The sequence below is a fragment of the Capricornis sumatraensis genome, chromosome 7 (genome assembly GCF_032405125.1).
Source record: "Capricornis sumatraensis isolate serow.1 chromosome 7, serow.2, whole genome shotgun sequence".
Taxonomy (NCBI): domain Eukaryota; kingdom Metazoa; phylum Chordata; class Mammalia; order Artiodactyla; family Bovidae; genus Capricornis; species Capricornis sumatraensis.
The window spans coordinates 36,921,329-36,935,694 of record NC_091075.1 but is presented as its reverse complement, the minus strand read 5'-3'; the positions used below and the strand labels follow the sequence as shown (position 1 = coordinate 36,935,694).

At 34.5% G+C, this 14,366-nt stretch overlaps 1 protein-coding gene across 2 annotated transcripts in view; it reads left to right on the top strand.

The window, feature by feature from the left end:
- Window positions 1-228: 228 nt before the first annotated feature.
- The window catches only part of CCSER1 (coiled-coil serine rich protein 1), a 1,276,721-nt gene continuing 1,262,583 nt past the window's right edge, over window positions 229-14,366 (top strand). For both annotated transcript variants that reach the window (XM_068975615.1, XM_068975616.1), the window contains exons 1-2: window positions 229-1,549; window positions 6,668-6,852. In XM_068975615.1, coding sequence (XP_068831716.1) covers window positions 229-1,549; window positions 6,668-6,852 — 1,506 coding nt within the window. The remainder of the gene's footprint in view (window positions 1,550-6,667; window positions 6,853-14,366) is intronic.

The following is a 14,366-nucleotide window of genomic DNA, read 5'->3' as shown; positions in this document are numbered from 1 at the left end:
TACAAATAATTGGATTTTTTGCTACATAGAGATTCAGAGAATTCCTTAAGTATCAGCATTGTAATATTTATTATTTTAGTGTAGCACAAATTTTGTTTCATGAATGAGAAAACAATATTTTGTTTTAAAATGTCATAATTATAATTGAATTCTCTTAATTTATTCTGTTTGTTTTAACTTTTCTCAGGTTACTAAATTAGCTATCACAGCACAAGCCTTGGAGTCCCAATGGGGGACTCCGGATCAAGACGATCTACTCTGGTCTCCCGGTTGCCAATATTCAGAAGGAGTATTAGCAGAAAACACGATTCTCTTCCTTCTTCACCCTCCTCCAGTAATACGGTCGGTGTCCACAGTTCCTCTCCTTCCAGCACTAACTCAAGCTCAGGTAGTACAGGTAAACGCAGAAGCCTCTTCCGTACACCGTCCATCAGCTTTCACCATAAGAAGGGGAGTGAACCTAAGCAAGAACCTACCAACCAGAACCTTAGTATTTCAAATGGTGCTCAACCTGGTCAGAGCAGTATGCAAAAACTGAGTTTGGAAGAACATACTAAAGCCAGGGGAAGACATTCTGTTGGTTTTAGCAGTTCCCGAAATAAGAAGATAACAAGATCTTTGACAGAGGATTTTGAAAGGGAAAAGGAACACTCAACTAACAAGAATGTCTTCATAAATTGCCTAAGTTCTGGGAAAAGTGAGGGAGATGATTCTGGGTTCACAGAAGAACAAACTCGCCGTTCTGTTAAGCAGTCAACAAAGAAGCTTCTTACTAAATCTTTCTCATCTCACTATAAATTTTCTAAGCCAGTTCCACAGAGCCAGTCTATTTCACTGGTACAACAATCTGAATTCTCGTTGGAAATTACACAGTACCAAGAACGGGAACCTGTATTAGTAAGAGGCTCTCCATCTTGTTCTGTGGATGTAACAGAACGGGCAGGTAGCTCTTTACAATCTCCATTGCTTTCTGCTGATCTTACTACAGCTCAGACACCTTCAGAGTTCTTAGCCTTGACTGAAGATTCTGTGTCTGAAGTGGATGCATTTCCTAGAAGTGGAAGTGTGGCATCCCATTGTGACAACCTTGGCCACAATGATTCTACCTCTCAGATTTCTCCCAATCCTGCTGCTGTTACAAAGACAACAAGAGACCTTAGGGGAACCGTTCCCTGTGCGATTGTGTCTCCTGGGAAATACAGATTAGAAGGTCGATGCAGCACTGAATTGAATTCTTTACCGGAAACCTCTGCTGCTAACCAGAAGGAAGTGTTACTGCAAATCACTGAACTGCCTGTTATGAATGGGAGTGACTCAGAGACTCACCTCTCAACAGATACAAGAGAAGAGCATATGGTAATACAAAATGGTGAAACAATGTTGGCAACAAGCTCCCCAAGGAAGTTTGGATTTTATGAGCACCATAAAGCAATAGCTGAACGTGTGAAAGGGATCCATCCTATTTCAGATTCAAGGATAATACCCTCTTCTGGTGATCATCATGTTTTAAACAAAACTTCGTACGGATATGATGCAAATCCTGCCAAAGGTATGCTGATTTTCTCTGTATAATAAATGATATGAAGTATAATTTTCCTATAGTCAATTTTGTTATTCTGTCTCATGAATGGGAACTATGTTTTCCTTAGTTTTCACCCTCTACTATTTTTTACTATTTATAATTTGCTTTAAATCATTTCTGTACTTAACTTCATTTGTATCATACTGAAATGTAATTCAGCCATATTACTCATTTTTCTTAGTTGTGCTATTAAGATTCTGAGCCTCAGAAGAAAGTGGAAGGAAATTTATTTCATTTACAATATGGCTTTATCTAAAATAATGAGTATCTTTTACAGTTAATGATAGAATATTGGTATATCTTAGTTAAATAATAACCATTATAAAATAAATCTGTATAAATTTTATTTTGTATTTTAGCAAAGCTTTTTATTGTTAGATAGGATCCATATTTTGGCATAAAAAAGTGAGAGGGAAGGTTGATTTAATGCAGTCTGTTATTTAACAGAAAAACTTTGTTTTTCAGTATAAAATTCAGTTCAGGAAAATTGTTGATGGGCTGTATTCATTATTTTTTATTCTTTGTTCTCCACCGTGATGACTACTACTGCCACTACTGCTGCTGCTTTTGCTGCTACTATTCACATTAATAGGGCTTCCCTGGTGGCACAGAGGTAAAGCCTCTGTGTGCAATGCCAGAGACCCAGGTTTGATCCCTGGGTCAGGAAGATCCCCTGAAGGAAATGGCAACCCACTCCAGTACTCTTGCCTGGAAAATTCCATGGGCTACAGTCTATGGGGTGATAAAGAGTCAGACAAGACTGAGCGACTTCACTTTCACTTTCATTCACTCGAATAGTTCTTTCAACAGTAAGTCCCATTTACTGTTCTCTCAACAATATGCCCCATTTACTCTTCTGTCTCTTTGGATACATTAATTTATTGACTCTGGAAGTGATTGAAATCATTACTATTATTGTAACTCATTGTACAGGAAGATAATTGTGAGCACAGATAGGTTAAGTAATGTGTCCAAAGCCACTAAGTTCATGAGTAATTGTTTATGATATAATTTCTATGAGATAGGTACTAACTAGTATGTTCCCCATTTTACACATAAGAAAACTGAGACTAAGGGATTATACGACTGGCTAGTGGCATAGCCAGATTAAACTATTTAAATCCAAAGATCAGTCCTCCTAGTGACTAGGTTGTAGTACATAACATGACTCAGCCTCTTCTGAAAACATTAGGAATAATATGAAAATGTTAAATAAAATTTGTGATCAGTGAAGTTATGTATTATATAATATCAAAAGTTATAAGCTTATCTGACTTAACTAGTCTCTCCATGAATATAGCAATTCTAAAGTTTTAAAGTCATTTAAATTGTTTTAATATTTTTTCACATTAGATACAAGATCCTTTTTACAAATCTGCCTACTTTTTTCAATTTTTGATCTTGGTAGCCTTGTTTGTATTTTTGGTGATACTTGCTTAATTCTTTAACTATAATGTAATTATAAGAATGATAATAATAAAAAAAAAAGAATGATAATGATGATGATACTGATGTGCCTCAAAATGGGATAAGCAGTTTCCATGCATTGTTTTATTTAATACTAACCAAAAATTTATGTGGAATTTAGTAACTAAAGTTTAGAATTAAGTTAAATAACCTTATGAAATCATACTCAGCAAATGGTGGACCTCAGATTGGAATGTAGGCAGTTCTTAAAAGAAATAACATGGAAAAGGGTAAAAGTATATTTACCCTGGTTAATTCTTATTTAGAAATGATGAGTTGCCTCAATGTCAAACTGTATAAAGTAAATATTATCTCTATGGAAACTAGGTAATGACCAACAATTATCTTGCTGGCTATTAATCTGGTGACTGAGATCCTAATTCCAAGCCATTTAATACATTAAATTAATTTCACTGAATTTGACATCGTGATGCGTGTTCCTGGACATTAGGTGATTATTCATATTACTTACAGTTTGTAAAATAGAAAGAGATAGGCAAATAAGCTGGTAATGTAAAAAAGGAAAAGTTGGTTTCATACTACCTTTCATTTGTATCAATGGTAGATATTCATCTGCTGTTCATAAAGATTTTTAATTTGGAAGTTTAAAGCTCTTAAAGACATTTTATAGAAGAAAAAATTGCTTAATTTCATAACACTAGCATTGGAGAAGGAAATGGCAACCCACTCCATTCTTGCCTGGAGAATCCCAGGGACTGGGAAGCCTAGTGGGCTGCCGTCTATTGGGTCGCACAGAGTTGGACACGACTGAAGCGACTTAGCAGCAGCAGCAGCAGCAGCTTATTCTGGATTTATTATACAATATGTTTAAAAAGCATTTAACAAATATATGAATGTATTAGGTGTACATTCATATCAGAATTGTTAATGAGATGTTAGCTCTCTGGCAATTTAACCTTTATTTATTAGAGTAAAAATTTTCTAAAAAGAATAGGCATATGTTGACTTAATAGGTACTAGCCAAAAGTCTTTAAACCCATAGATGAGCCTGAACAAATCAGTTTCACTCATTTACAGATATTTGTTTTGATACTGTTTTTAGGCATTAAGGATATAGAAATGAACAAAACAAACTCCTCCCTTCATAAAGCTTACTGTACAGTGGGAATGCTCAATTAATATGTAAATAAATAAATGTCAGATGATGATAACTGCTGAGGATGGGTTTAAAGCAGAATAAAAGATTAGGATGTGGGGAGTGGGATTGTAGTTTGCATCTTTTAAGCTTTATTGATATATAATTGACAAATAAATTAAGTGAATAAAGTGATTTTTTAATATATGTGTTCATTTGAAAGGATCCCCTCCCTCAAGTTATTAAGATCCTCAGATCTTTATCTTATAATTGAAAGTTTGTACTCTTTTGCCAGTCTTTCTCTATTTCCCCCACTTCCTAACCCCCGACAGCCACTTTTCTGCTGTTTTTATGAGTTCAACGCTGAAAAAAAGATTCCATATATAAGTGACCCCATGCAGTATTGGTCATATTGTGCGTAATACTGCTGTGAATGTGGGAGTACAGAGATCTCTTTGTGGTGATGATTTTGTTGACTGTAGGTAGATTACCAGAAGTAAGGTTGCTGGCTCATATAGTAGCTCTGGTTTTAATTTCTTGAAGAACCTCCATACTATTTTCCAGAGTGACTGCACCAGTTTATATTTCTACCAGCAATGCACGAGGGTTCCCTTTTTTCCACATCCTCAAAAATACTTGTTATCTTTTGGACTCTTTGATAATAGCCATCTTAACAAAAATGAGGTAGCATCTCATTGGGGTTTTGATTTGCATCTCACAGATGATTAAGAATGTTGAGCTCTTTTCTTCATGTACCTGTTGGCCATTTGTATGTCTTATTTGGAAAAAAAAAGTTTACTTACGTCCTTTGCCTATTTTTTGTTGTTATTAAGTTATATGATTTTCTTGTATATTTGGCTATTAACCCCTTATAGGATGTATAATTTGCACATATTTTCTCCCATCCAGTTGGTTGTCTTTGTTTCTTTTTCTGTTTTTTCTTGATTGTTTGCTTTTTTGTGCAGAAACTTTTTTGTTTGAAATATTCCTACTTGTTTGTTTTTGCTTTTATTTTCTTTGTTTTTGATATGTAATCCAAAGCATCATTATCAAGATCAATGTCAAAGAGCTTATTCCCGTTTACTTCTAGGAGGTTTACAGTTTCTGGTTTTAACTTTCAAGTCATTAATAAGTTTTGAATTGATTTTGGTATATGGTGTAAGATTCCAGTTTCATCTTTTTGCACATGACTGTTCATTTTCCCCAACATTTTCTATTGAAGAGACTGTCTTTTCCTCATTATATATGATTGGACTGTTTGTCAAAAGTTAGTTGTCATATATTAATGGGTTATTTCTTTGCTCTCTGTTTTGTTCCATTAAGCTGTCTGTTTCTATGCCAATACCATACAGTTTTGATTACTATAGCTTTGTAACATAGTTTGAAACCAGGACTTGTAATTTCTCCAGCTTTGTTTTTCTTTCCCAAGATTGCTTTGGCTATCTAGAGTTACCTGTGGTTCCATACAAATTTTAGGATTGTGAAAAATGTCATCATGATTTTTGATGGGGGATTACATCAAATCTATAGGACCCTTTGGGTAGTACAGACTTTTTAAAAATATCAGTTCTTCCAATTTGTGAACATCAAACAACTTTATTTTTATTTTCATCATTTTCTTTCATCAGTGTCTTTTATAGTTTTCAGTGTATATGTTTTTCACCTCCTGGGTTAAGTTTATTCCTAGGTATTTTATTCTTTTGATGCAATTGTAGATGTAATTGCTTTCTTTATTAATTTCTTTTTCTGATAGTTTCTTGTTTTAGTTTTCATTTTAAGTATAGTGAATAGGTATTACTCAAAGTAACATATTGGAAAAAATTAGGGAGTAAGCCATAGAGACATTCAAGAAAAGTATATCAGTGCAAAGGCTATGGGGTAAAGATCTGAGGCTGGAGCATGCCTACAGTGTTCTAGAAACAGTGAGAGGTCCAGGAGTGGGGGGTAGTAGAAGATGAGGGTATAGATATGATATGATTAACAAGTAACCAGTGAGGAGAGCAAGGTCATATCATGAGGAACTCAGTAGCCCATTGGAATCATACCAGCTTTCTGACTAGAGGAATTATGATGATCAGTCTCACTTAAGTGTATCATTCTGATTATCATGTAGGAAATAGATAGTGTGTTGATCAGAGAGAAGCAGGTAGGACTAGGGAGAGGCCAGAGATTATTTAGAAGTATTGCAGTAAGCAAGGCAAGCACTCATGGAGTTTGTGCCAGCATGTTAGTGGGGGAGATAGTGAGAAATGATCAGATTCTGTATATGATTTGAAGGTGATAAGGACAGGATTTGTTAATATGATTTATGTGAGGTATGAAGAAGTCAAGGATGACTCCAAAATATGGGGGCTACAAAGTGATTTACATAATTAAGTAAACTACTACTACTAATTCAAAAAGTTTTCTGTGATTGAGAATTATTGAATGGCACTAAGAGTTTCCCTTTTGCTTTCAGTGGAACTTTTATAAAAATACATTTCAGCATTTATATTAATTTTTATTTATTTATGTTTAAATAGTTCTTGCCAGTAGCCTCAGTCCCTACCGTGAAGGAAGATTTATAGAGAGGCGACTGCGATCCTCATCAGAAGGAACTGCAGGGAGCAGCAGGATGATTTTGAAACCAAAAGATGGAAATGTAGAAGAAGTTAATAGTCTAAGGAAGCAGAGAGCAAGTTCATCATCTTCAAAAATGAACAGCATGGTAAGTATATACCTATGCTTGTGTATAATACAATAATCCCATATATTACTGGCATGTTCATGCCTCTTGCAAAATGAAAACAGATTGAAGAATAGGCATCTCATATTTTTGTTGTTTCTTTTTTTAAATGATTAAAAAAAATGAAATATAGTTAATTTACAAAATATACATACACACACAGATATACACATATATATATTTACACTTTTTCAGATTTTTTCCATTATGGATTATTACAACATACTGAATATGGTTTATTGTGCTATACAGTTGCTCCTTATTTTATACTTTACATATAGTATTGGGAATATATTACTCCAGAATGCCTAATTTACCTCTCTACCACTTTCTCCTTTGGTAACCATAAGTTTGTATTCTGTGTCTGTGGGTCCTTTTCTGTTTTGTAAATAAGTTCATTTATGTCATTTTTTTTAGATTATACATATAAGTAATATCATATGATATTTGTCTTTCTCTATCTGACTGACTTCATTCACTTAACATGATAATCCCAAGGTATATCCATATTGGTGCAAATGGCATTATTTCATTTTTTATGGCTGAGTAATATTCTATTACATGTATGTATGCACACACACAAACACACACACCGCGTCGTCTTTATTGATTTATCTGTCAATGGAAAAACTTTAGGTTGCTTCCATGTCTTGGCTATCATAGTGCTGCACTATCATAAATAGTGCTGTTCATAGCAGCATGGCTTGCATGTATCTTTTCAAGTTGAAATTTTCTCTGGATATATGCACGGGGGTGGAATTGCTGTTTCATATGGTATTTCTAGTTTTAATTTTCGGAGGAACCTCCATATAATTTTCCATAGTGACTGTACCAACTTACATTCCCACCTACAGTGTAAGAGGCTTTCCTTTTCTCCACACCTTCCCTGGCAATTACTATATGTAGACTGTTCAGTGATGGCCATTTCTGACCAGTATGTGATGATATTTCATTGTGGTTTTGATATGTGTTTCTCTAACAATTAGTGATGTTGAGCATCTTTTTATGTGCTTTTTGGCCATCCATATGAACTCTTTTTATGTTTGGGAAGATAATCCCTTGTCCATATCATCATATGCAAATATTTTTTCCCAGTCTGTAGGTTGCTTTTTCGTTTTGTCTATGGTTTCCTTCCCTGGTGGCTCAGAGGGTGAAGAATCTGCCTGCAATATAGGAGACTCAGGTTCGATCCCTGGGTCGGGAAGATCCCCTGAAGAAGGGAATGGTAACCCATCCCAGAATTCTTGGCTGGAGAATTCCGTGGACAGTCCATGGGGTTGCAAAGAGTTGGACACAACTGACTGTGCAAAACACTGGCTGTGCAAAAATTTTTAAATTTAATTAGGTTCCATTTGTTTATTTTCATTTTTATTTCCATTACTCTAGGAGGCAAATCCAAAAAGATATTTCTGTAATGTATGTCAAAGAATACTCTGCCTATTTTACTCTAGGAGTTTTATAGTATCTGGTCTTATATGTAGGTCTTTAATCAATTTTGAGTTTATTTTTGTATGTGGTGTTAGAGAATGTTTTAATTTCATTCTTCTACATGTATCTTTCCAGTTTTCCTAGCGCTACTTATTGAAAAGTCTATGTTTCGAAGGGAAACCTGGTCTGCATGGTTGTTGTTTAAGTGAGGATAAGTTTTCACTTGAGACTCTTAGGACAAATAGAAGCAACAGCAGGATAGTGACCCTTAAAACCTGTCTTCCTTACTTCCACAGAAAATACTATATTTTTATTCTAGAACAAGACCCTGTGATATGCAAGCTAAGAAACATGCTCTGACATCATCATTTCACAGTATTTTTTCACCCTCTAGCCACCTAAAAAATGTGCTGTTTAAAGCACACCTATGCCAGTGCTACTCTCAGATGCTTTAGTGGATTCTACTTTGCCCTTTCCTAATATAGTTCCCCTTCCACATAGGGTAAAGATCTTTGGGGGTCAAGGTGATGTGCCCGTCCAAAGCTTTAACACATTCTGGATGACTGAGACTCCAGATTCCTGGTATAAGCTAGAAGCCTGCACATGAGGGTGGAAATGGGATATGTGTAGGAGGGTAAGGTGTGAACCTGGACGTGTGAGCTGAGATGTCTTAAAGGTAATTGTATTAGCTCCCTCATAACACAGGATACAGCTCCGGTGGAAAAAGATGACAAGTGAACTGCAGCCCAGAAGGTCTGTGGGACCTCAGGTCTCACAAGATTCTGGGATGGGCTTGCCTTTTGCATTCACTTTGCTCCCTTTGTCACAAATGTGTCCTTTCTCAGCGGTGTGTTTTTGATTTCTCGTGTTTACCAGTGTTTGTTTAAAAAAGATCTATCTCACCTACTTACTGATGGATATATGAGAAAAATGCTCAAAACTAAATCACTTATATCTGTATATAATTTAGATAATTATGTTTCAAATGAAAATATCAGGTCATCATTGAGGATTGCAATGTGAAAAAGCAGTAAGTTACTGAGACAACCTTGAGTGATAGCAAAGCCATTGTGCTTGAAGTTCAAGGTTCTAGCCATTAGGCCAGGCTTGGCCAGATTTTATGGATCAGTATCTACAAAACGATAGTAATGGGTTTCTTGTTACTATTATGCTAAAAAATGATTATGTGTGTATTTATATTTGCGTATATAGATACATTACATTATTTTATATTTCATCTTTCTGTCATTTGCATTGGAAATATGTTATTATTGCAATAGTACAATTGATTTTTTTGTCCAAAGACAAGAACATGTTAAAATAGATTTCCAATTGATGCAACATTAAAATTTATGGCCAGTGAATTATTGCAAAACATTTTTCCTCACCAGATTTCTATTATCCCTTTGTAGAGATGAATTTATGTTAATAAGTGTGCACTGTTTATTACCGTCGCCAAAGTTGGGCCTTTTACATATTCTTTTTATATCATGTTTTTAATGCTATTGATGCATTTATATAATTGTCCTTGTAACACCACAAAATCGTTATTCTTCTCAGATATGCTTTCAAGATTTAAAATTTTAAATGTCGAATGTAAAATAAGAGTTAGTTATTTTATTTGCGGTTTTTTATAAATGTTCAAAAAGTGTACCTGCAGTGCTGTAGATTGTCCACTAGATGTCAGGATTACACCATTGTCGTGATAGGGGAAACCTGACAATTGGACAGAAACTTGGTTAAACCATTGTGCATATTCACTGAATTCACAGGTAAGATTTGTTGAAATAAATACTGACACACTGGAATTTGCGCATGAAATGTATCAAAATTACTTTATGACTATTTATTGGGACTTTGCAATAATGTCTCAATCTTTAATTTATAGTTTAATAGTTAATTTAACTTGCATAAATTGTATTATTTAACTCCTAACATTATAAGGAAGGAATGCTAGGATTTTTTTTTTAAAGGTAATTTTAGCTATATGTGAAACAAGTGACATATATTTAGGAAATTATAGCTTTCTGTGTGAAAAATGGCACATATTTTCTATATTCTTCCAAAATAATAGAGGTGATTATATGTATTTGAGAATGCATGCACAGCTCAGTTATTCTTTCCTTTTAGAAAAATAGTAGTAACATGTATTTTTAGTACTTATTTCAATGAAGGGACTACTCTTAATGCTTCACATATATTATCACATTCCATTCTCACAATATTATGAACTGAGTGAATTTGTTATTGAACACATTTTGCAAAAGAGGAAACTAAGGCAGTAAGAAGATAAGCAACTTGCTCAGAAACACAGTAAGTGGCAGAGATAGAATTTAGATTTGGATCCTTGCTCTCTTAACTATAAATTCTGCATGCTTTGAGTGACTGGGATAGATTTAAATTTAATTTTTCATCTTTCTTGTGTTATTTCTGTATAATGAAGTTAACACCTGTAAGGCAACCTATGCTTGCTCTAAGTCTAGACTGCAGTTGTCTGTAAGGGATGCAAAAAAGAAACAAACTTTAGTACATACTCTGGATTTAAAATGTGGTAATATTTCTTGATATGTTGATGGACAGTATCAGATGAGAAATATCCAAAAAGGAACCCTGTCACAAAAGAAAGTATTTATACTTAGAAAGTGCTAGAGTACTTCATGTATTTCAAGAAGGTTTAATTCTACTGATGGGTATGGCTCTAGTTTTAAGACGCTGAATGTTCCTCTGAATGATGAAAAATATTTCCTAATTGGTAATAGGTGAAAGAGACCAGAATGCTAGTGTTTTTGTGCAGTTTGGGTATATACAGTATGAAAGGGAAAGGGCAGGATGTGTTAACTCTTTGAACATCAATGAGTCAGAAGAAATAGGACTTTGCTTACATTTATTACAAGAAATCAAGCATATCTGTAACAATTTGATAGACATTCACATTTATTATAATTCTTCAAACTGATTTAAATAGAGACTTCCCTTAATTTTCCTCTGAGTAACTTTCTTGATACTTTCCTTAGGATGGTCCAAACATTTAAAAATAATCTTTCTAGAAATAGGCTCTTTCTTTTTCAAAGCTGTCCCTCCAGATTATGGTGTATAAATATAAGGATTAGTCTTGGTTTTTTCCAGAAACTTTACACAGTGAAGTCTAACTCCAGATATTTATCAGATCACCCTTTTCTGAAAAAAGGATTAGTGTGAGGATAGATTTGTGTGTGTTCAACAATATGTAGCACCTAGAAGCACTAGAGAAAGTAAAGTGCCTGAGTGTATGAGAAAGGATACGCTGGGCTACATAAAGAGCACGTAACCTCCAGATCCAAGTGACTTTATAATATAGATTTATTTCTTGCTCAGGCTACATATTCCTTGTGGAAGGTGCTGGAGTTCCATTAAGTGTCTCCTCCTATATCCAGGCTGTTGAAGGAGCAGCCATTGCAAACATTGCCTTTCACTGTGGTAAAAAGAGATCTCTGGAGGCCTCGTCCCAGTAATAAATGTTTTACTTGTGAGAGACTTCATTTCCTCTCACAACTCATTGAGCAAATCTGATCACCTGGCCCCAGCTAGCCACAAAAGGGACCTGGGAGTAATCCGTCCATGTGTCTACATGATGTAGACTCAGACATTGGGTCAGGGGCACTATTATCATCTTCCCAAATAGTATATTGTATCTCAGTTCTTTCAGTTAACTGAGATTTCCTGCTTACCTCATCCCTCCTTTTTGTTTACTGGCATTTAATGGTCATAAAGTCAAATTATGCCTCACACTGAGTTTGTCACTATGGTTCAGAAAGAGGAAAACATCTTGGAATTGAAAAATTCATTCTAACTGCAAGTTTTGTCTTCTGAGATGTGTTCTCTTCCTGACTGAAAAGCCTTGTATATATCTCAATAACTTGACTCCAGGTTTGGGAATCCTACTATATTTGGAAATACTTGTTTTTATTACAGTAAAAGCTGGTTTGGAAAGTTGTGTTAGTTTTAGATTACTCAGCAAATGTGCACAGAGTTGCCCTGAACTATTTGTGCTGAGTGATTCTGACAGTGTTCACTTAGGGCCACTTTTATTCTGACACAGTGTAATTCCTCTCATTTGCAGTTTGGCATCCTGCTGCTTTTGTGTAGAAACTGTGAATAGCATAGTAAAAACAAGAACTGTAGAACTTCTCTAGAAGAATGGATCAGACTTACAGTTGAGAAAAAAAAGTAGTGACTTGCATATCATCAGCATTTCATGTTGTATTTTAATTCTTTTAATTCTATTTTATATGTTGAAATCTAGAATTTAAATATTATTGACAATAGTTGAATAAGACTAATAAACCCTGTGTTAAATGGCAAAGCACTTAACTCTGCATTCACTTTTCTTCTGGGGCCTACTGTTTTCTCCTTTGTTACCATTTTCTATATTCATTCATCCATTCATCAATTCATTCACAGTTTCTTTCAATAAATGTTTATTGAAAACTTAATACTTTGTTCTCAGAACTTTACTTGGAAAATGCAAAGATGAAAGAGACAGCCCTTGAGGATTTTATAGTTCCAAATTGGGAGACATTAACCTAATCTAATCAATGCAATAGATTTAACCATTTTGACCATCTTAAAATTCAGAATGTGTGGGGGCATGCTTGATTTGGGTTGTGACCATTGATATCAAAAGTTAAAAGGATTAAAAAAGCCACAACAATTTCTGTATCCCAGTGTACAAATTGACACTGTTAATTGTATGCATGCCTCCCTGGCTAATTTCTAGAATTGAGGATAGTGGTAGTGGTGAGAAGGAACTCTGAGAGATATTGGGACAGTAGGAAGAGGGTACAAAATTACTGTTTAAAGAATCAGTTTTAAAATATCCCACCTCTACTCTCCACTGGGAAAATTGCTTTCCTGGTCTTGTTTAGTAAATGCACGTTCACATTTCCATTTTGTGGCATGAAAGTTGTTCAGGCTCAAAATTAAGAGCAAATGAAAGATAATTAGACGGTCTGATTTAAGAAATTTCTCCTCTTAATCCTGAAATCTTAAATAAGACTTTCAAATACATAAAAATGTTAATGGCTTTTTGAGAGTTAAAGATCTCAGCATTCATGGAACATTGTGAATGGAATTAAAGCTAATATCATGGCATGCTACAAGGACAGTTAGTGAGAAAAGGAAGTCATTAATCCATTTAAGAAAATGGGGGCATACAAATCATTCTCCTCAATCCTTATATATTGTAAGAAGGAGAGTCATAAGTATCAGTCATTACACATTCAATTAAATTTGTTGATAAGTAGTATATTAATTTTAGATTAATAGCCCTACTCCATAATGCCTTTATTGATTTTTCTAGTTACTTATTATACTTTTCCTGTCAATGTCCTTCTAAGTTGTCTTTGGCACTCACTATATAGTTATTTGAATATGTCTCATTTTATTATTTTATTTCATTCAGTATTTTAAATGGAAGACATTTTGTATATATTAGCATTTCTTATAGCACTTAAAGTGCCAGGTGTACAATAAGTATTGGTGAATTAAAGGTAAACTAATAGGGTTGTGATATAGATACTATAGATATGAATTAAGGTCTTTAGTACAATCACTGTGTCTGGTATGGTTATGCATATTTTTTATATTCTTAATTTATGCACATGTACAGATGTTTCTATGATACACTGTTTGATAAAACTCTGGGTTTTGATGCTAAGTACTTGATCAAGACCATATCAACTTTGATATTGTTCCCGTAGAAACATCATTCATTTAGGATAATCAACTTTATAGAATGGCTTTTAGGATCCTATCAGTGCAATAGTTATGGACTGGCCATACAAAGAGGGCAAGAAATAGTCAATTGTTTGTGATATTATTGAGAACCCATTAAATACATACAAGTTCTAAGTCAAATATGTCTATGAGGGTTGGGAGATGGAGAGGGGGTATGAAGACTTAGTGTTTAATGGGGTCAGAATTTTGGTTTAGGAAAGGGAAAAGTTAGGAGATGGATGGCAGTGAGAGTTGCACAGCAATATAAATGTACTTAGTGCTGCTGAACTGTACAGTTAAATATGGTTAAAACG